The following is a 19937-nucleotide window of genomic DNA, read 5'->3' as shown; positions in this document are numbered from 1 at the left end:
CGTTCTTACCGGGGAAAAAAAAAAAGAAAACAAAAACGCGGGCGCGCCGCACGCGCTGGGGGACACGCACATTACTAACGACACAGCAAATTGTGCTTGTAGCGCTTCATATTCTGCGAGTGCGCGCTCGCCCGGTGGCCAGTGTGAAGCGTGGCTTCTCTGCGGACTGATTTGCTACAGCTACGTCCGCCGCACTGTACTGCCCAGTTCTACGTCCTGCACATTGGTGTATGTAACCCTTACAGCTGTACGTAAGTACTTCCTCCCTCCCTTCGAATACCGCTGGCCAGATGGGGCACGCCACGGGTGGCAAACTGTTTTCCTTTCGAATTTCCTAAGAACAGACTGAGGGAACACAGTGGCCTCCCCGACGTCCGCAGGCACGTGTTGCGGCCACGAAACGATAACCTTTTCTTAAGGCCAAATATCCACACAAACCCAAACCGGGGGAATTCCGCAATCAATTACCTCCTGCCGTCACACTTAAGCAAGCATATAATAGGTAGAAGCTTCTTTTTTTTTTCTTCTCTCTTACGTGCTCATGCGGATGAGTATTCACATGCATACATATTTCCTTTACAGTTCTCCTACAACTAATTCGAAATATTGTTCTTTAACAATCTGGCTGTATTGCATGCTGCCTAAGCAAAACCGCTGCTATTTCAACCGCCTGATATCCATTTCTCGAGGCTACATGCTAATGAAGAAAACAACTTAAACAATCAAAACACAGAGAGAGAAAGGGGCCCGGAGCATCGCGCCGCTACCTGCAGACTCGACGATGCAAACACTTTGGTTGGCTCTGAAAAGAGCCGTTGAGGTTGTTGGGGGGGACGACTGGCGACGAGCGCGATGTGCCGCCTACTTGGAGCTGGTGTACTTGGTGACAGCCTTGGTGCCTTCGGACACGGCGTGCTTGGCCAGCTCGCCAGGCAGCAAGAGACGCACCGCAGTTTGGATCTCCCGGCTCGTGATGGTCGAGCGCTTGTTGTAGTGGGCCAGGCGAGAGGACTCGGCCGCGATGCGCTCGAAGATGTCGTTCACGAAGCTGTTCATGATGGACATGGCCTTGCTGGATACTCCAGTGTCCGGATGCACCTGCTTGAGCACCTTATAGATGTAGATGGAGAAGCTCTCCTTCCTGCGGCGCTTCTTCTTCTTCTTGTCGGTTGCGCGCACATTCTTCTGCGCCTTTCCGGCCTTCTTCACGGCCTTTCCCGACGGTTGAGGGGGCATGACGATCAGTTACGACTGCGCTCGGGGAGACGGACGGTGTCGAAAGAACGCGCGCGCAGGGGCGCGCGGCGTTTTTATACTGGCACCGTGGTGTTCAAGCGACCGGAGCCAGGCCGCCGCGCGATTGGTCGACGCGTCGCGGCCTCCTCACCCTCCCTCCAGCGCTCCCGTCGCGGTATCGCGGCGCGCTCTCGAGGTTCGTAGTATCAAGCAGCAGCCCGTTCCTGTCTGTTCTCGCACGCGGCGTTCCCCGTTCTTTCTCGAGCGTACAACAGAAGTCACCATGTCAGGTCGCGGAAAAGGAGGCAAGGCCAAGGGCAAGAGCAAGACCCGCTCGAGCCGCGCGGGACTGCAGTTCCCCGTGGGTCGAATTCACCGTCTCTTGCGTAAGGGCAACTACGCGGAGCGCGTCGGAGCCGGCGCCCCCGTTTACCTGGCCGCCGTCCTCGAATACCTGGCCGCCGAGGTGCTCGAGCTGGCGGGCAACGCTGCTCGGGACAACAAGAAGACCAGAATCATTCCGCGCCACCTGCAGCTGGCCATCCGAAACGACGAGGAGCTGAACAAGCTGCTCTCGGGAGTTACCATCGCCCAGGGCGGCGTCTTGCCCAACATCCAGGCCGTGTTGCTCCCCAAGAAGACCGAGAAGAAGGCGTGAGCGGTCTACCGCACGTCTGTGGAGGCGCGCCCGCCGCATCAGCAGCGCCCAACTAACGGTCCTTATCAGGACCAACCAACTGCCTGCCACGGCGGGGCCTCGCTGTGTGATACCTTTGGGTTTTGTTTTTTTTATTTGCTCTGGACCGCTGCGTCCCTCTCACGCTGGCTGTTTTTTCAAAGTGTTTGCCTCACTGCGCGCCGCACACAGGTTGGCTTTTATTTAGTTTTATCGGCCCCTTCTTCCTTTCCTTTTCCTGGCCCAGTCGCTAGCAGGAGGCCAGTAGAGCGTTAATAAGGGGCATGACCAGCGCATTGTTTTTTTTTTTTTTGGCAGTTCCCTAGCAGGGGTTTCACATAGCAGCGCTAGAGAGAATGACGAAGTGGCTTTACTGAGACAGTAATAGAGAGCAAGGGACGGGATTTTTTTTTTTTTTTCGCCACCGCGGGCATCTGCCATAGATACCGAAGGACGTGAACTGGGACAGCGGAAATAAACCACAGCAGGCAGAATGCAGACACGAAATAAAATAGGTGAGCGGACGGTAATATCGACAGAAACTATTCACACAGCAATAAATACGTACGCGGCGTATCAAGGTGCACCTAATGTAGGCGGCGCGTGCTGCATTCACTTGCGCGCCCAGCGCCGCATTTACCCCCACAAAACTGGGCGCGCGCGCGCGCGTGACTTGTGCAATGATGTTATTTACAAGCGCGAGCCCGCGGAAGACGCCAGGGCCATGGCTTTCAACAACTCACCTCGTTTTCCAGCAGCTGCGAAACGCAGTGTTCGAGAGAGAGGGACCGGCCGGGTTCGGAGCTCGGTTTCGTGCGCCCGTGGCCAAAGCAAACATTTGGGTGGTCCTGAGAAGGACCGTTGTGATGCGTTGCTGCGGCGGCGGCGGCGGCGCCAAGTGCCGGGCGCCACTGCGCTCTAGGCGCGCTCGCCGCGGATGCGCCTCGCCAGCTGGATATCCTTCGGCATGATGGTGACGCGCTTGGCGTGGATCGCGCACAGGTTGGTGTCCTCGAAGAGACCGACCAGGTATGCCTCGCTGGCCTCCTGAAGTGCCATGACGGCCGAGCTCTGGAAGCGCAGGTCGGTCTTGAAGTCCTGAGCGATTTCTCTCACCAGGCGCTGGAAGGGCAGCTTGCGGATGAGAAGTTCGGTCGATTTTTGGTATCGGCGAATTTCACGAAGTGCCACGGTGCCAGGCCTATATCTGTGAGGCTTCTTCACGCCTCCGGTAGCTGGCGCACTCTTACGAGCAGCCTTTGTGGCCAGCTGCTTGCGGGGGGCCTTGCCACCGGTGCTCTTGCGCGCGGTTTGCTTCGTGCGAGCCATGGTGCCGGACGCGGACGCTGGTAACGGACGGACTGCCTTCGGAGACGGGCGGCGAGAGACTGTGTTCCGCGCCGCGCGGCGGCGCTGCTCCCTCGCGCCCTCTCTGCGACCCGATTGGTCCCCGCTGACGGACCGATAGCTTCCCTCCGTTCTGCGGCGGCCGCCAGAATGCTGGAAATACTACTTTTCGAGCGCGCGTTGGTTTCGCGCCTGGCAAAGGTGAGACAAGTGGGTGTGGAACCGTGGTCTAGCGCAAGATTACGGTGCGCCTATCCTTTAGGTTTGCCCGCACAGCAAAAGCAGCCCTCTGGCAGGAGCCGGGCGTACGCGGCAGCGTCGACTTTGCCACCACACCAGGGTGTCGACGCGGTTGCGGGTCGTTCCGTGTGGCGTTAGCGCACTGCAACGAGCTTGTCTTCTTGGACATACCGGGCAATGAGTCTTTCGAAAAGAAAGGCGAAGCTACTAGCGCGACAGCAAGCAATGAATGCTCCGGGAGACATTCTGAGTATAGAACTGAACTTTAGTTGAGGAGGAGAAAGTAATTATTTTCGCTGTTTGTTGGCTCATTTCAATAGGCAAAGGAAGGAGGCAGCAACCAAAATTGTTAAGTGCACTGCGGTCGGCATGAGCGAATGAATGTGAGAGGCGAGTGTAAAGATTAAAGTGGTGGCGTGCAATTTTATAAAAGGCACTTTTTCTCCCTGCCCAGGCACTGTGGCTGCTTTCCCAAGCTTGGATGTGGATACCTTACAGTGTGTCGCCGCCGCATGCCTGAAAAGCACGTGCCGTTACTGGTGTAGAACAGACTGTCGCGCGTGTAAAAAAAAAGCGGCGATTGTTGGCCGAGTTAGGCCGCATTACTGGAAAGCAATCATAGAAGGTTCAACGCCAGCGGAGAAGACAAAAGTGCGGAGCAAAACGAAGACCCACTACTTCTCACAGCCGCCTGCGAAGTTCATGCGCTTCGCTGGATAGGTATGCGCACAACGCTATCAGTTAGAGGCTTTCTTGTCTTGGAGACAAAGAGCAACGGGATTGCGAAAAAAAAAAAAAACTCCCCGGGCGCCAAGCTCGCAAACCACCGCAAGAGATGAACCAATTTACTATTTACTGCACAGAAAGAACTGGGCACAGTGCAGTGCACGGAAGCCGCGCATAAATGCCTAAAAGCTCTCCTGCATCTGCGGGACAATATGCTTCGAGTACTAGGCAGGCAAGGTTAGTGAGCAAGAGCAGCGCGCGTAAAGAATGCATCCCATCTCTCCGTAATTGAGGTGTACTTCCTGCGGTCACCTTAGAAACAAACGGAAGTGCATGCCTGGGTTAGATCAACTGACTGCGGCCAATTGAAAAAAATAGAAAGAAAAGTGCTTTATATCCACTGCCCTGTCGTTTTCCTTGCATAGCATAGGCCAGGATGTGCATATCTGTAGGGGCCCGCGTAGAATAGCGCTCTGCTACGGCCGCACCGCAACGAAATTTGCGGGCACAGTTCCGACGCTTCTAGCTTGCAAACCAAAAATAATAACAAAAATTCGCGCAGGACGTCTACCGGCCTGGGTGCGAGCCCCCATTAAAGCGCCCAACGCTTGCCACGCAACGGAATACTTGAGGCCCGGAGCTGAGCTGCTCCTCCCTCCCTGCCAACGCAACACAGTCGGCGCAGCGCGGGGCTGCGGCGCCCCCTTCGTGTCGCCTGCGCAAGTATACCCGCCTCCGAGACAGCAGAGTCCGCGTCGCGCAGTCGACTGCTGCTGCCGCGCGAAGCAAAAACCGACTCGGGTAAATGATGAATACGTGGATTTTTCCCGCGGCGCTTTTTCACCCTGAGAGAGTTAGATTTTTTGCATAGTCGTTAGAAACTTTTCAGACGACTCCTTTACAGCAAGCAGAGAAAGAAAGCTATTCATGTCGGGTTCTGTGGCACAAAATATTGGCCTAAGGGAAAGGTTCAAGTCCAATTTTCCTCTTTACTGGAGACGACTGACTTTACACCTGTGCTCTTGTGTGCGCACTCCATTCTCAGGCGTTAGTAGGGAAGGTGGGTCCTCTCGTTTGTATTATTCCATTACATCCTTTCTTTGCAATGAGGCTCCCACACAGATCCTGCATATTCCAGTTTCCATGGGAGAAGTGCTTTTGCACGCTATTATTCACAGGTACGTTTCGGTGTCTGTACTGCCTGTCAAAAACTCACGAATTGAACCTGCTCCAACAATGTGGTCTCATAATAATAATTCACTGCAGGTGATCGTCGCAAACACAAATTGGACAGCGACTGGGCAGTCGGAGGCAATAACGCTTCCTATGAATTTGGACAACTGTCTGTAGCGGTGCACCAGTGGGATGGTAAATCATCTAATTGTACTCATAACTGGGGAGAAAAAAAAAATGACTCAAGACTAAAGAGGCATTCGGCGGCTCATCCCACCCTGCAGGTTCCTTAAAGTCGACTGTGACGAGAACGTCCGCACCGTCGTGTACAAAAAGTTAAGTCCCCCCAGCATTACAATGTTGTTCCAGGTCAGCGGAACACGCTACAGAACCAATCATTGAGTCACTTGGAATGCAGACAACCAAGCTGTGTGCTTCTTTTCCCCCTTTTCACTTGAGGCAGGGGCTGTTCGCGTGCTGCAATGGTTTGCAATTTGTCCGTCCCGTTCATTCCTGTGTTTTTTATCTGGAGTTACACTCTGGAAGCCCAATTTGACGAACAAAGGCCTATTCAGGAAACGAAACACGATGCTCCATTTCGCACGTCTCTCGGCCAGGTGTGTTTACCTCCAGGTTTCAGATTATGAGAGGCGCTCTGCATACAAGGAATGGCTGCAAGTCGTCCAATTTTTTTTCTTTGACGCGCGCACGGCTGCTGAAATTCGCCAACAGTGTTTCTGCCACAGACATGTAAAGCTGACTAGCACAGCCTTATGGCACACTTGGGCTCAATAATGTGATAGCATTACCTGGCCACATGTCCTGCAGGCAAGAAAGCGCCCCACATTTACGATAGAGAAAAACTGTAACGGTTTTGGACCAAACGCAATGCAGTGCAATCATTACACCGCCTTGAATATTTCGATTCGGAACGCAGCTCTGCGCCGATGAGTTGGGTAAACTTGGTGCGGGAGAAGAAAAAAAACAAAAAAACTCGCCGCCGCTGTCACGTTGGGAGTAGGAACTGTAATTGGCTACTTTATAATGCCCTTCATTTCACAAAAAAATTTCAACGCAGAACACGATGGGCCAAAAAATAAAGAGGGACCTTCGCATCTCCGCTCTTAACCAGACTTCGGCGAATCGTTCTGTTTGCATTCCCCCCCCCCCCCCCCCTTTTTTTTTTAAGCGGTAGCCAACATTATCAGTCGCTCTTTCCGCGACATTCAAACGAGCTGTGATCATTTCGCAGGCGGACACGAGTGATGCGCAACTGCGAAGCTCTGCATTTCGCATACCCTACTTGTTGTTGCACGCACTACGGCACAAAGTCGAGCATACCTGACCCCGAATTCCATGAGGCCCCGCATTTAAAGCGAAAAAAAAAAAAAACTGTGCTCTTCTGGAACGGTCACCTCTCGAACACCGCCTCACTTGAATCCCAGACGGTCAATGCAGAAAGACTTTGCAAATTCGAGCACACACTTTGTTTTACTCCGTCCACTGCGTTTGACAGTGACTGACTAGGCAAACAGCGAGCATGCTCCCTCGGACGACACTCACAGTACTGACTGCACGCGCTACTGCACAGAGTCAAGAACGGAACTGCTTACCTGAGACCACTCCTGGTTGCCGTTCGGTCGTGATCCGCTCGCTGTGGCAGGCCGCAAGGAAAGGAAAAACGGATGCAGAAAACGGTAGCAAAACAAAGGGGAGAGAGGGACACACGAGAACCGGAGCTCTGGTTCGCATGACCAGCGGCTGCCCATGCAGCAGTTGGGTAGCCCTAAAGAGGGCTGTTTTTCGCGAGAAGGGTGCTTGCACGACGCCGAAGTCCAGACGGCACACGGTGGACGGACTAGCCTCCGAAGCCGTACAGAGTGCGGCCCTGACGCTTCAGCGCGTAGACCACATCCATGGCGGTGACAGTCTTGCGCTTAGCGTGCTCCGTGTACGTGACGGCGTCCCGGATCACATTCTCGAGGAACACTTTCAACACGCCGCGGGTCTCCTCGTAGATCAGGCCCGAGATGCGCTTGACACCGCCTCGGCGCGCCAGACGACGGATGGCGGGCTTGGTGATGCCCTGGATGTTGTCTCGCAATACCTTGCGATGGCGCTTCGCGCCTCCCTTGCCGAGTCCCTTGCCACCTTGCCTTGTCAGATGGAAGGGGGGGCAGCGGTACAGTGCTGTCCCCCTGTGAGAGTTCAGATCTCAACCAACCATCATCATTCAAGCGCAACCCCGGGCAAGGCCTCCCACACCACAAGGGTGAGGGGGGATTTTTGTTTTGGGGAGCGGGCGTTTCCCGGCCATGGGGCTCTTGCAATCAGGCTCGTCTCCACCGAGGGGTGCGTGTGATGCCAGTGCACCGTGTTCGCACCGCCCCGGTGGATCAAAGCCCGACGCGAGCAAGTCTTCTAATACTTGATCTTGAGGTGCTTGGTGCCTTCTTCCTCGAAGATTATCCGTGGATTGCACCATTCTTCAACAAACTTCTCTCTGGTCAGGTGTCGCTTCTCTCTTTCAAGGTGAAACCAGAGTTCCTTTGAAACTTTTGCCTTCACTTCTTGTAGGCTCGGTGTTTTGCTCGTGTAGGCCGCACGACATCTAGCCAACCAAACTTGATAGTTCACCTCGACGATGGCCAACGCGAACTGCTTGTGTCCCTCGCTCGGTAGTGGGTTTAGGTATCTCACCGAGCAGTAGGGGATTCCCGGCAGTGAAAACAAGTCGCGCAGGCGGCCCAGGAGCGCGGAGGGGAGCAGACACTCGTAAAAGATGTGTTCGGGCTTCTCTGTTACTCCACAGAAGGGGCACGTGTTGATGAGGCCAGATGCTGCAGATACGAAGGTTCGGCGTCGGATTGGCAGTATGCCGCGGGCGAACTTCCACATAAAAGACGCGCGTCGGGCATCGAGAAAATGGCCGGTGATGAGTGACCACGTTGGCTTCTCAAACAGCATGCAGTCTCTCAACAGGTGTCTTGGGAGGGGCGGGGTGAGCAGAGCGAGCAGGGTTTTTAGAGCGGCTCCCTCTGCTTCGTCGCCGAGCTGCTGCCTGATACATTCCAAATCCTTCGCCGCCGTGCCGTAGAATGGGAGGGCGCTTCCAGCACGAGGGCTGTTGTGTGACAGTGGCCTCTGCGTGAACACTGCCAGCCGCGTTGACAGGAAATAGCTTGTCAGTGTTTTAGTTAGAGGCATATCACACGCCACGGCGCGAGCAGTCCACATTACATGTAATGCTCTAACGAGCGCGCCAAGATCAGGAACCCCAAGTCCGCCCGTCTTTCTTGGCAACCTCACCACCTGTCGCTTCACCTTGTCGGGCGCGCCTTGCCACAAGAAACGAAAGACGCAAGCGTTGAGTTGTTTCTGCGTGGCTGCAGGTACGTCCAGAATGCTGGCGGTGAAGCTGATCAGAGCCATCAACAGGGTCCGCACGATGGTCGCTTGAGCGGTGATTGGGCACCGGAACACTCTCATTTCTGTCATCTTTGTGTTGACTTTTTCTACAGTGGAATCCCAATTCCGCTTCGAGGGTCCGTGCTGGTTGAAGTAGTACCCCAGCACACGTACTTCTGTCACCGACTGTACACCTGGGATGACTAAAGGGTTTGCGCAGTTGAGGGACATAGTGGCGCACTTGCCCCTGTTTAAGCGCGCCCCACTTGCTGCGCAGTAACTTGCAGTCAATGCCAAAACTCGTTCTGCAGATTTCGCGTCCGGCACGACCACCGTGACATCATCTGCGTAGCCGAAAACCGGTATGCTGGGTGGGCCCACGGGGAGCACGGTTCGTCCAATCAGAGGGTCGGTGGTGAGGCGCTGCAACAGTGGCTCAATCGCGATGACGTAAAGCAGCGGGGATAGGGGGCACCCCTGCCTGACGCCCCGCGTCACCGCGAACTGGTTTGAAATGCGCCCCTGCACTATCACCGCCGCACGCGGCTCCGCGTACATGGCGCGTATCATCGCAATAAGCGGCGCGCCTAGCTTCGCCTGCTCCAACTGACGCATCAGGTAATCGTGTGACAGCCTGTCAAATGCTTTTTCCTGGTCGAGCGAAAGGACCATACCCCGTAAGTTCCGTGAACTCATCCACAGCAGCAGATCCCTGAGTGACATGCCATGCAATTGCACTGAGCGGCCGGGGACGCAGCAAGCCTGCTGCGACCCGACAATGCTAGCGAGTGCCGGTGTTAGGCGCATGGACAAGCACTTGGCGACTATCTTGTAGTCCGAGTTGAGCAGTGTTATGGGTCTCCACGCCCTGAGGTCCATTGCCCTGTTTCGATCTTTGCATAGCAGGGTGATCATACCCTCGTTCATCGTGGGGCTAAGTTTTCCTTCGTCTAGGAGCCGGTTAGTAAGGTCCGCGAAGGGTTTTTTGATCATAGGCCAGAACTTTTTGTAGAATGCGGGCGTGAGACCATCTGTGCCGGGAGATCTGTTCGGCTTCATCTCATTCAAAGCTGCTAGCAATTCCTCGCCTGTCAGGTATGTATCATCGACAGTGGGTGCATCCTGCGGGCTATTAAGCACGAATTCCCCCCCATCACATGGCTCTGCTGCATATAACTCAGAGTAGAATTCGCGCGCCTTTTCCAATACCTCCTCCGGGGCCGAAGTGATGGCTCCGGAAGTGGGGTCCTGCACTGCTGTCAAAGTGTCACTTTTTTTGTTAAGACGGCGACGTAGCAGGTGCCTAGAACACCAGGCTTCACATTCCCACCGCTCAGCGCGCGCGGTTGCGCGCAGTCTATCCCACTGTCTGTTAAGCAGCTGGTGTAATTCCTTTCGGAGCGCCACCAGCGTTGGAGCAATGCTTGGCCCTTGCGATAGTGGGCTGGACAGCACGATAATGGCATCCGACACGACGCGGATTTCCGCCCGTGCCTCGCGTGCCAATCGCACCCCCCAGTCCTGGAAAACGGTTTTTGCCTCGCTCTTCATTCGGTCCCACGCGCTCCCGGACATATTGGGAGAAAGATGCTGTCTAAGGACGACTAGTGCATCCTGCACGACGCGTTCATCCTCAAGGAGGCGCGAGTTGAGACGCCAGCAGCCCTTTGCGCGGGGAGCCAAGTCGGCCGCGCAGAGCCTCGTCACCACCAGCCTGTGGTCGCTCAGCGCCGTGGGGAAGACCCACACGGACTGAAGGTCGCCTCCGAGTGCGCCTGACACGTAAACGCGATCAAGCCTGCTCTCGAGGCCCCGACCCGTCCAGGTCATGCCCGCGCGCCCAGGCTGCAAGGTTCGCCAACAATCAATTAGACCCAGCTCATCCACGAGAGCCCCCAGCACCCGAGCTCCCCGAAGGTCGCGTCCGAGGCGACGAGGTGTGCCCCTGAGTGAGCGGCGGTCTTCGGCATACAACGCGCAGTTGAAGTCCCCCAGGAGAATGACCCGAGTGGGACCGACCATTTGTTCCTCTAGACTATCAAAGAAAGTATGCTGTCCGTAGCGGCACGGCGCATAGACATTCACTATCCTCATGCCGTTGTTTAAATCAACCGCGATGGTGCGGCCTGCATTGTCACGGTTGTGGCGTAAAACCGCGAGACCGGTGTCGCGCAGAAAAAGCAAGGCGACTCCCCCCGAGCCCTTCCTCCCGAAGCTCCAGTAAGATTTGGTACGGAATTTGTTATCGAAGTTTTCGATTTGGTCTATTCTATGGATAAAGGTTTCCTGCAACGCCAGTATATCGATGCGCTTGTTGCGCGCCATTTGAATAACTTCAGCCTGTTTAGCGGCTTTGGTGAAGCCTCTAACGTTCAGTGTAGCAATAATCAACGAAAAAGCCAGGATACGGCTGGGGAGGAAGTGGGGGGCGCACTGCCACTTCATGCTTGGGGTTCGGTGTCGTCCGCCGCGGGAGAGGAGGGAGGCGACCGCTCTGTGGATTCGTACGAGTTGTCCGAAATGAGTTCACAATCGCATGTTTTGTTGTTACAATACTGGCAGGGGTCGCGTGTTTCTTGGTCGTCGTCGCTTTCGGAGCTGCTTTCACTCAGGGTCGGTTTCTTCAGGAAGGCGCGCTTAGTGAGCGGAACGCTATCCAATGACTTGGAAGAGCTAGATGGCTCACTCTTCTTTGTTTTCTTGGGTTTCCGTGGGCTGCGCTTGCGCTTTGCCCGAGCGGACGTCACTTCCATTCCGGTTTCTGCGTCGGTCTCCTCGGCGGCGGGGAGGCTCTCTTCTGGTTCGGCGGGCGCAATCGTTTCCTCCGCGGTGGCGGCAGCCAGGGGCACCTGGTGGCGCTCCGCGACAACATCTTGCTCGAGCGTCGCCTCGGTGCTCGCAGGGGGCGCTGGCGGCTCACGGTCGTCTTCAGGCGGGGAGGATAGAGCGCTGGCGCCGCAGCTACCCTTGTCTGCGCTTGATGTTTGCGCGCTGAGGGCGTTCGACGGCTGCACCAGCGCGGGCTGCTCCCATATTGTCGCCGGCTCCTCATGTTCTTCGTCTCCACCCACAACGGATGCGAACGTACGCTTCCTGCAGTCCTTGACGGGATGGTCCTGGCCGCACTTGGGGCAAGCAGCTTCACATACTTCATGCCCATAGGCGCCGCATCGGCTACATTGCGCGGTGTCGCAGTTTGCCCCCATGTGGCCTTGAGCGCCGCACTTGCGGCAAACGCGCAGCACGCCCTCGTATTCGAGTTGCACCGTGGTGTCTATCACGTCAAGGAAATTCGGTACTGCGGATTTCATTTCCATCTTGACGCGACGGATACCCGTGGTGACGGTCGGGAAACCGGGCACGGACTCTCTGCTGACGCTCAAGATCTTGCCGTATGGTGCCAGGGCGGTCGCAAGCTCCACATCATGATGCTCGGAAGAATAGCCAAAGGCCCTGATGAGCTTGGCTCGCGTTCCGCGGTACTCAAACGTGACTGCCGTACCCTTCACTTCGACGACGGGATCCAAGAGGAACCGTTCAACCGCTGCTCTTGTCTTCAAAAAAATCTCGAACTTGCCCCCAGTGAAATCCTGGACGCCGCCTAACTCAGTCTTCGAAAAACGGGTGACCAAAATTTTGGTCAGTTCAAGGGTCGTGGTGCCCTGCGGCACACGCCCGAAAAAAGTAAAAGGCTTCAGCCTCTTAGCTGACGCCATCGCGGTGCCACGCGCAATGCACAGCCCACCACGAGAAATCGCACCTCACAGCCCCCGCGTGCCGCACGGAGCGGCGACACGAAGTCCGCCCTCTCTACAAACACGAGCAATCACTCACGCGACAGCGCGACGAGATCACAACAACCCGACAAGAAAACCAAACCGCGCCTAACCTAACAACAGGAAGGGAAGATGCCACCTGGCCAACTTGCCGAATTCATGCGACGATATCCTCAACCGCCAGGTATCTGCGGGACCCACGTCGTCAATCCGTCGTGCCGTGGAACTAGGTTTTGCCACCTTTTCCGCGACCAGACATGATGGTGCCGACGACGAAGTGTACACTCCGAGGCGAGAACGGGGAATGATGGTGTTACGCTCGGCGACCTGTGGTGCTGGCAGCGCGAAGCCGCCATTCGCTGCGGCGCCTCGACCAATGAGAGTCCGCCTCCGCAAGCGCCGGCTCGCTAGCACTACTGAGCCCTCTCGGAGGGCTGCCGCGCCGCCAGCAAGGTAGCCAAAACGACCGCATCAAGGCGCACACGTAAACAACCAAGCAACGCGAAGACTGCCCCATTCTGCATCACGCGACCCCCCACCGCGCAAGAAAAAAAAAACGGAAATAGCAAACAATGGAAAACGAAGCGCACCTCCTATACTTCGCAATAGTGGCTGTATAACCGATATTTGGTCATGCCTGCTCCGTTTGCATGGGAAAAAAAAAAAAAAATACTTGATGCCTAGTCGTTGCTGCTGTCAGTCTTTTTTTTTTCGTGCGTGCCTGCGTTGCAAGCAAACAGGTGCGCGTGGTTTCTGTTTGCTGCCCCCCCCCCCCACTGGCAGGGGAGAGTTTACACCGTTAAATCGCGCGCCCCTTAAAGACACACCAAGGACACCGTCATTGCTGGCGCTACCAACAATTAGCGGGTTTCGCGACTTGTGAAGCTGCAGAAGCGGTTTTTTTTTTTTTTTGTCCTCAAAACCTGCCCGTTCTCAAAACGTGCATTGCTAAGGGGAAATTAAGCACTCACTTATCGTGTGTGTGTGTCCCCAACTTCCCGCACACATTTCACCGTGTCCGTGACCACATCGGAGCGGGCCCTTGAGAGGGCGACTACGGCCGTTCGCGGCGCACGTACCTCGCTCCCCCTCCTCTCCCGGTCGCCAGGATGCTGAGAAACGACCAGTTTCTCTTGCGGACTACATAGAAATACGTTTATCTCAAAAAGTAACCAATGCACAGCTTTAAAATTTTCCAGCCACATAGAACAAATGTCTCACCACCTCTCTTCCCACTTTCGGCTCGCTGGATCGAACCCGAGCTGTGCGAGCGTCGCTTTCAGTTTTCCGACCATTGCCAGGCTATTGTGCACACGCGCGATACGATAATCTGCTCGTGTTCGAGGACTTACTTGCTCTATCTGGCACGACAGCATCGGCCGCAAGAAGCCAAAGAAGGTACCAAACAGCTGCCAGCGTCGGAATTTTTCGCCGTTCTTACCGGGGAAAAAAAAAAAGAAAACAAAAACGCGGGCGCGCCGCACGCGCTGGGGGACACGCACATTACTAACGACACAGCAAATTGTGCTTGTAGCGCTTCATATTCTGCGAGTGCGCGCTCGCCCGGTGGCCAGTGTGAAGCGTGGCTTCTCTGCGGACTGATTTGCTACAGCTACGTCCGCCGCACTGTACTGCCCAGTTCTACGTCCTGCACATTGGTGTATGTAACCCTTACAGCTGTACGTAAGTACTTCCTCCCTCCCTTCGAATACCGCTGGCCAGATGGGGCACGCCACGGGTGGCAAACTGTTTTCCTTTCGAATTTCCTAAGAACAGACTGAGGGAACACAGTGGCCTCCCCGACGTCCGCAGGCACGTGTTGCGGCCACGAAACGATAACCTTTTCTTAAGGCCAAATATCCACACAAACCCAAACCGGGGGAATTCCGCAATCAATTACCTCCTGCCGTCACACTTAAGCAAGCATATAATAGGTAGAAGCTTCTTTTTTTTTTCTTCTCTCTTACGTGCTCATGCGGATGAGTATTCACATGCATACATATTTCCTTTACAGTTCTCCTACAACTAATTCGAAATATTGTTCTTTAACAATCTGGCTGTATTGCATGCTGCCTAAGCAAAACCGCTGCTATTTCAACCGCCTGATATCCATTTCTCGAGGCTACATGCTAATGAAGAAAACAACTTAAACAATCAAAACACAGAGAGAGAAAGGGGCCCGGAGCATCGCGCCGCTACCTGCAGACTCGACGATGCAAACACTTTGGTTGGCTCTGAAAAGAGCCGTTGAGGTTGTTGGGGGGGACGACTGGCGACGAGCGCGATGTGCCGCCTACTTGGAGCTGGTGTACTTGGTGACAGCCTTGGTGCCTTCGGACACGGCGTGCTTGGCCAGCTCGCCAGGCAGCAAGAGACGCACCGCAGTTTGGATCTCCCGGCTCGTGATGGTCGAGCGCTTGTTGTAGTGGGCCAGGCGAGAGGACTCGGCCGCGATGCGCTCGAAGATGTCGTTCACGAAGCTGTTCATGATGGACATGGCCTTGCTGGATACTCCAGTGTCCGGATGCACCTGCTTGAGCACCTTATAGATGTAGATGGAGAAGCTCTCCTTCCTGCGGCGCTTCTTCTTCTTCTTGTCGGTTGCGCGCACATTCTTCTGCGCCTTTCCGGCCTTCTTCACGGCCTTTCCCGACGGTTGAGGGGGCATGACGATCAGTTACGACTGCGCTCGGGGAGACGGACGGTGTCGAAAGAACGCGCGCGCAGGGGCGCGCGGCGTTTTTATACTGGCACCGTGGTGTTCAAGCGACCGGAGCCAGGCCGCCGCGCGATTGGTCGACGCGTCGCGGCCTCCTCACCCTCCCTCCAGCGCTCCCGTCGCGGTATCGCGGCGCGCTCTCGAGGTTCGTAGTATCAAGCAGCAGCCCGTTCCTGTCTGTTCTCGCACGCGGCGTTCCCCGTTCTTTCTCGAGCGTACAACAGAAGTCACCATGTCAGGTCGCGGAAAAGGAGGCAAGGCCAAGGGCAAGAGCAAGACCCGCTCGAGCCGCGCGGGACTGCAGTTCCCCGTGGGTCGAATTCACCGTCTCTTGCGTAAGGGCAACTACGCGGAGCGCGTCGGAGCCGGCGCCCCCGTTTACCTGGCCGCCGTCCTCGAATACCTGGCCGCCGAGGTGCTCGAGCTGGCGGGCAACGCTGCTCGGGACAACAAGAAGACCAGAATCATTCCGCGCCACCTGCAGCTGGCCATCCGAAACGACGAGGAGCTGAACAAGCTGCTCTCGGGAGTTACCATCGCCCAGGGCGGCGTCTTGCCCAACATCCAGGCCGTGTTGCTCCCCAAGAAGACCGAGAAGAAGGCGTGAGCGGTCTACCGCACGTCTGTGGAGGCGCGCCCGCCGCATCAGCAGCGCCCAACTAACGGTCCTTATCAGGACCAACCAACTGCCTGCCACGGCGGGGCCTCGCTGTGTGATACCTTTGGGTTTTGTTTTTTTTATTTGCTCTGGACCGCTGCGTCCCTCTCACGCTGGCTGTTTTTTCAAAGTGTTTGCCTCACTGCGCGCCGCACACAGGTTGGCTTTTATTTAGTTTTATCGGCCCCTTCTTCCTTTCCTTTTCCTGGCCCAGTCGCTAGCAGGAGGCCAGTAGAGCGTTAATAAGGGGCATGACCAGCGCATTGTTTTTTTTTTTTTTGGCAGTTCCCTAGCAGGGGTTTCACATAGCAGCGCTAGAGAGAATGACGAAGTGGCTTTACTGAGACAGTAATAGAGAGCAAGGGACGGGATTTTTTTTTTTTTTTCGCCACCGCGGGCATCTGCCATAGATACCGAAGGACGTGAACTGGGACAGCGGAAATAAACCACAGCAGGCAGAATGCAGACACGAAATAAAATAGGTGAGCGGACGGTAATATCGACAGAAACTATTCACACAGCAATAAATACGTACGCGGCGTATCAAGGTGCACCTAATGTAGGCGGCGCGTGCTGCATTCACTTGCGCGCCCAGCGCCGCATTTACCCCCACAAAACTGGGCGCGCGCGCGCGCGTGACTTGTGCAATGATGTTATTTACAAGCGCGAGCCCGCGGAAGACGCCAGGGCCATGGCTTTCAACAACTCACCTCGTTTTCCAGCAGCTGCGAAACGCAGTGTTCGAGAGAGAGGGACCGGCCGGGTTCGGAGCTCGGTTTCGTGCGCCCGTGGCCAAAGCAAACATTTGGGTGGTCCTGAGAAGGACCGTTGTGATGCGTTGCTGCGGCGGCGGCGGCGGCGCCAAGTGCCGGGCGCCACTGCGCTCTAGGCGCGCTCGCCGCGGATGCGCCTCGCCAGCTGGATATCCTTCGGCATGATGGTGACGCGCTTGGCGTGGATCGCGCACAGGTTGGTGTCCTCGAAGAGACCGACCAGGTATGCCTCGCTGGCCTCCTGAAGTGCCATGACGGCCGAGCTCTGGAAGCGCAGGTCGGTCTTGAAGTCCTGAGCGATTTCTCTCACCAGGCGCTGGAAGGGCAGCTTGCGGATGAGAAGTTCGGTCGATTTTTGGTATCGGCGAATTTCACGAAGTGCCACGGTGCCAGGCCTATATCTGTGAGGCTTCTTCACGCCTCCGGTAGCTGGCGCACTCTTACGAGCAGCCTTTGTGGCCAGCTGCTTGCGGGGGGCCTTGCCACCGGTGCTCTTGCGCGCGGTTTGCTTCGTGCGAGCCATGGTGCCGGACGCGGACGCTGGTAACGGACGGACTGCCTTCGGAGACGGGCGGCGAGAGACTGTGTTCCGCGCCGCGCGGCGGCGCTGCTCCCTCGCGCCCTCTCTCCGACCCGATTGGTCCCCGCTGACGGACCGATAGCTTCCCTCCGTTCTGCGGCGGCCGCCAGAATGCTGGAAATACTACTTTTCGAGCGCGCGTTGGTTTCGCGCCTGGCAAAGGTGAGACAAGTGGGTGTGGAACCGTGGTCTAGCGCAAGATTACGGTGCGCCTATCCTTTAGGTTTGCCCGCACAGCAAAAGCAGCCCTCTGGCAGGAGCCGGGCGTACGCGGCAGCGTCGACTTTGCCACCACACCAGGGTGTCGACGCGGTTGCGGGTCGTTCCGTGTGGCGTTAGCGCACTGCAACGAGCTTGTCTTCTTGGACATACCGGGCAATGAGTCTTTCGAAAAGAAAGGCGAAGCTACTAGCGCGACAGCAAGCAATGAATGCTCCGGGAGACATTCTGAGTATAGAACTGAACTTTAGTTGAGGAGGAGAAAGTAATTATTTTCGCTGTTTGTTGGCTCATTTCAATAGGCAAAGGAAGGAGGCAGCAACCAAAATTGTTAAGTGCACTGCGGTCGGCATGAGCGAATGAATGTGAGAGGCGAGTGTAAAGATTAAAGTGGTGGCGTGCAATTTTATAAAAGGCACTTTTTCTCCCTGCCCAGGCACTGTGGCTGCTTTCCCAAGCTTAGCTTGGATGTGTGTCGCCGCCGCATGCCTGAAAAGCACGTGCCGTTACTGGTGTAGAACAGACTGTCGCGCGTGTAAAAAAAAAAGCGGCGATTGTTGGCCGAGTTAGGCCGCATTACTGGAAAGCAATCATAGAAGGTTCAACGCCAGCGGAGAAGACAAAAGTGCGGAGCAAAACGAAGACCCACTACTTCTCACAGCCGCCTGCGAAGTTCATGCGCTTCGCTGGATAGGTATGCGCACAACGCTATCAGTTAGAGGCTTTCTTGTCTTGGAGACAAAGAGCAACGGGATTGCGAAAAAAAAAAAAAACTCCCCGGGCGCCAAGCTCGCAAACCACCGCAAGAGATGAACCAATTTAATATTTACTGCACAGAAAGAACTGGGCACAGTGCAGTGCACGGAAGCCGCGCATAAATGCCTAAAAGCTCTCCTGCATCTGCGGGACAATATGCTTCGAGTACTAGGCAGGCAAGGTTAGTGAGCAAGAGCAGCGCGCGTAAAGAATGCATCGCATCTCTCCGTAATTGAGGTGTACTTCCTGCGGTCACCTTAGAAACAAACGGAAGTGCATGCCTGGGTTAGATCAACTGACTGCGGCCAATTGAAAAAAATAGAAAGAAAAGTGCTTTATATCCACTGCCCTGTCGTTTTCCTTGCATAGCATAGGCCAGGATGTGCATATCTGTAGGGGCCCGCGTAGAATAGCGCTCTGCTACGGCCGCACCGCAACGAAATTTGCGGGCACAGTTCCGACGCTTCTAGCTTGCAAACCAAAAATAATAACAAAAATTCGCGCAGGACGTCTACCGGCCTGGGTGCGAGCCCCCATTAAAGCGCCCAACGCTTGCCACGCAACGGAATACTTGAGGCCCGGAGCTGAGCTGCTCCTCCCTCCCTGCCAACGCAACACAGTCGGCGCAGCGCGGGGCTGCGGCGCCCCCTTCGTGTCGCCTGCGCAAGTATACCCGCCTCCGAGACAGCAGAGTCCGCGTCGCGCAGTCGACTGCTGCTGCCGCGCGAAGCAAAAACCGACTCGGGTAAATGATGAATACGTGGATTTTTCCCGCGGCGCTTTTTCACCCTGAGAGAGTTAGATTTTTTGCATAGTCGTTAGAAACTTTTCAGACGACTCCTTTACAGCAAGCAGAGAAAGAAAGCTATTCATGTCGGGTTCTGTGGCACAAAATATTGGCCTAAGGGAAAGGTTCAAGTCCAATTTTCCTCTTTACTGGAGACGACTGACTTTACACCTGTGCTCTTGTGTGCGCACTCCATTCTCAGGCGTTAGTAGGGAAGGTGGGTCCTCTCGTTTGTATTATTCCATTACATCCTTTCTTTGCAATGAGGCTCCCACACAGATCCTGCATATTCCAGTTTCCATGGGAGAAGTGCTTTTGCACGCTATTATTCACAGGTACGTTTCGGTGTCTGTACTGCCTGTCAAAAACTCACGAATTGAACCTGCTCCAACAATGTGGTCTCATAATAATAATTCACTGCAAGTGATCGTCGCAAACACAAATTGGACAGCGACTGGGCAGTCGGAGGCAATAACGCTTCCTATGAATTTGGACAACTGTCTGTAGCGGTGCACCAGTGGGATGGTAAATCATCTAATTGTACTCATAACTGGGGAGAAAAAAAAAATGACTCAAGACTAAAGAGGCATTCGGCGGCTCATCCCACCCTGCAGGTTCCTTAAAGTCGACTGTGACGAGAACGTCCGCACCGTCGTGTACAAAAAGTTAAGTCCCCCCAGCATTACAATGTTGTTCCAGGTCAGCGGAACACGCTACAGAACCAATCATTGAGTCACTTGGAATGCAGACAACCAAGCTGTGTGCTTCTTTTCCCCCTTTTCACTTGAGGCAGGGGCTGGTCGCGTGCTGCAATGGTTTGCAATTTGTCCGTCCCGTTCATTCCTGTGTTTTTTATCTGGAGT

The 19937-nt window shown here is 55.3% G+C and overlaps 7 protein-coding genes across 7 annotated transcripts; 2 read left to right on the top strand and 5 right to left on the bottom strand.

Moving 5' to 3' along the window:
- Positions 1–600: 600 nt before the first annotated feature.
- LOC144095136 (histone H2B) lies at positions 601–1256 on the bottom strand. Its single transcript, XM_077628933.1, has one exon. The coding sequence runs from the start codon at positions 1234–1236 to the stop codon at positions 862–864; it is 375 nt and encodes a 124-aa protein (XP_077485059.1). The 5' UTR covers positions 1237–1256; the 3' UTR covers positions 601–861.
- A 263-nt stretch (positions 1257–1519) lies between these two features.
- Positions 1520–1894, top strand: LOC144095658 (histone H2A-like). Its single transcript, XM_077629326.1, has one exon. It carries the CDS (start codon positions 1520–1522, stop codon positions 1892–1894), a length of 375 nt encoding a protein of 124 aa, XP_077485452.1.
- Positions 1895–2830: 936 nt separating this feature from the next.
- LOC144095657 (histone H3) lies at positions 2831–3241 on the bottom strand. Its single transcript, XM_077629325.1, has one exon. The coding sequence runs from the start codon at positions 3239–3241 to the stop codon at positions 2831–2833; it is 411 nt and encodes a 136-aa protein (XP_077485451.1).
- A 3706-nt stretch (positions 3242–6947) lies between these two features.
- Positions 6948–12841, bottom strand: LOC144094317 (histone H4). Its single transcript, XM_077628252.1, has 2 exons — positions 12823–12841; positions 6948–7549 (listed from the first exon to the last, which is right to left on the bottom strand). The coding sequence occupies exons 1-2, from the start codon at positions 12839–12841 to the stop codon at positions 7257–7259; spliced, it is 312 nt and encodes a 103-aa protein (XP_077484378.1). The 3' UTR covers positions 6948–7256.
- A 1773-nt stretch (positions 12842–14614) lies between these two features.
- On the bottom strand, positions 14615–15270 carry LOC144095135 (histone H2B). Its single transcript, XM_077628932.1, has one exon. The coding sequence runs from the start codon at positions 15248–15250 to the stop codon at positions 14876–14878; it is 375 nt and encodes a 124-aa protein (XP_077485058.1). The 5' UTR covers positions 15251–15270; the 3' UTR covers positions 14615–14875.
- Positions 15271–15398: 128 nt separating this feature from the next.
- Positions 15399–15916, top strand: LOC144095133 (histone H2A-like). Its single transcript, XM_077628931.1, has one exon. The coding sequence runs from the start codon at positions 15534–15536 to the stop codon at positions 15906–15908; it is 375 nt and encodes a 124-aa protein (XP_077485057.1). The 5' UTR covers positions 15399–15533; the 3' UTR covers positions 15909–15916.
- Positions 15917–16844: 928 nt separating this feature from the next.
- On the bottom strand, positions 16845–17255 carry LOC144095655 (histone H3). The gene has a single exon (XM_077629324.1). It carries the CDS (start codon positions 17253–17255, stop codon positions 16845–16847), a length of 411 nt encoding a protein of 136 aa, XP_077485450.1.
- Positions 17256–19937: the final 2682 nt, after the last annotated feature.

Source organism: Amblyomma americanum, chromosome 6 (genome assembly GCF_052857255.1).
Source record: "Amblyomma americanum isolate KBUSLIRL-KWMA chromosome 6, ASM5285725v1, whole genome shotgun sequence".
NCBI classification, from domain to species: Eukaryota; Metazoa; Arthropoda; class Arachnida; order Ixodida; family Ixodidae; genus Amblyomma; species Amblyomma americanum.
The sequence above is the reverse complement of the archived record's forward strand: the minus strand, read 5'-3'. Positions and strand labels throughout refer to the sequence as shown.

Excerpts from the sequence above, each read along its gene's own strand:
- LOC144095135 (XM_077628932.1), bottom strand. The coding sequence starts at position 15,250 with ATGCCCCCTCAACCGTCGGGAAAGGCCGTGAAGAAGGCCGGAAAGGCG.
- LOC144095136 (XM_077628933.1), bottom strand. The coding sequence starts at position 1,236 with ATGCCCCCTCAACCGTCGGGAAAGGCCGTGAAGAAGGCCGGAAAGGCG.
- LOC144095657 (XM_077629325.1), bottom strand. The coding sequence starts at position 3,241 with ATGGCTCGCACGAAGCAAACCGCGCGCAAGAGCACCGGTGGCAAGGCC.
- LOC144095655 (XM_077629324.1), bottom strand. The coding sequence starts at position 17,255 with ATGGCTCGCACGAAGCAAACCGCGCGCAAGAGCACCGGTGGCAAGGCC.
- LOC144095658 (XM_077629326.1), top strand. The coding sequence starts at position 1,520 with ATGTCAGGTCGCGGAAAAGGAGGCAAGGCCAAGGGCAAGAGCAAGACC.
- LOC144095133 (XM_077628931.1), top strand. The coding sequence starts at position 15,534 with ATGTCAGGTCGCGGAAAAGGAGGCAAGGCCAAGGGCAAGAGCAAGACC.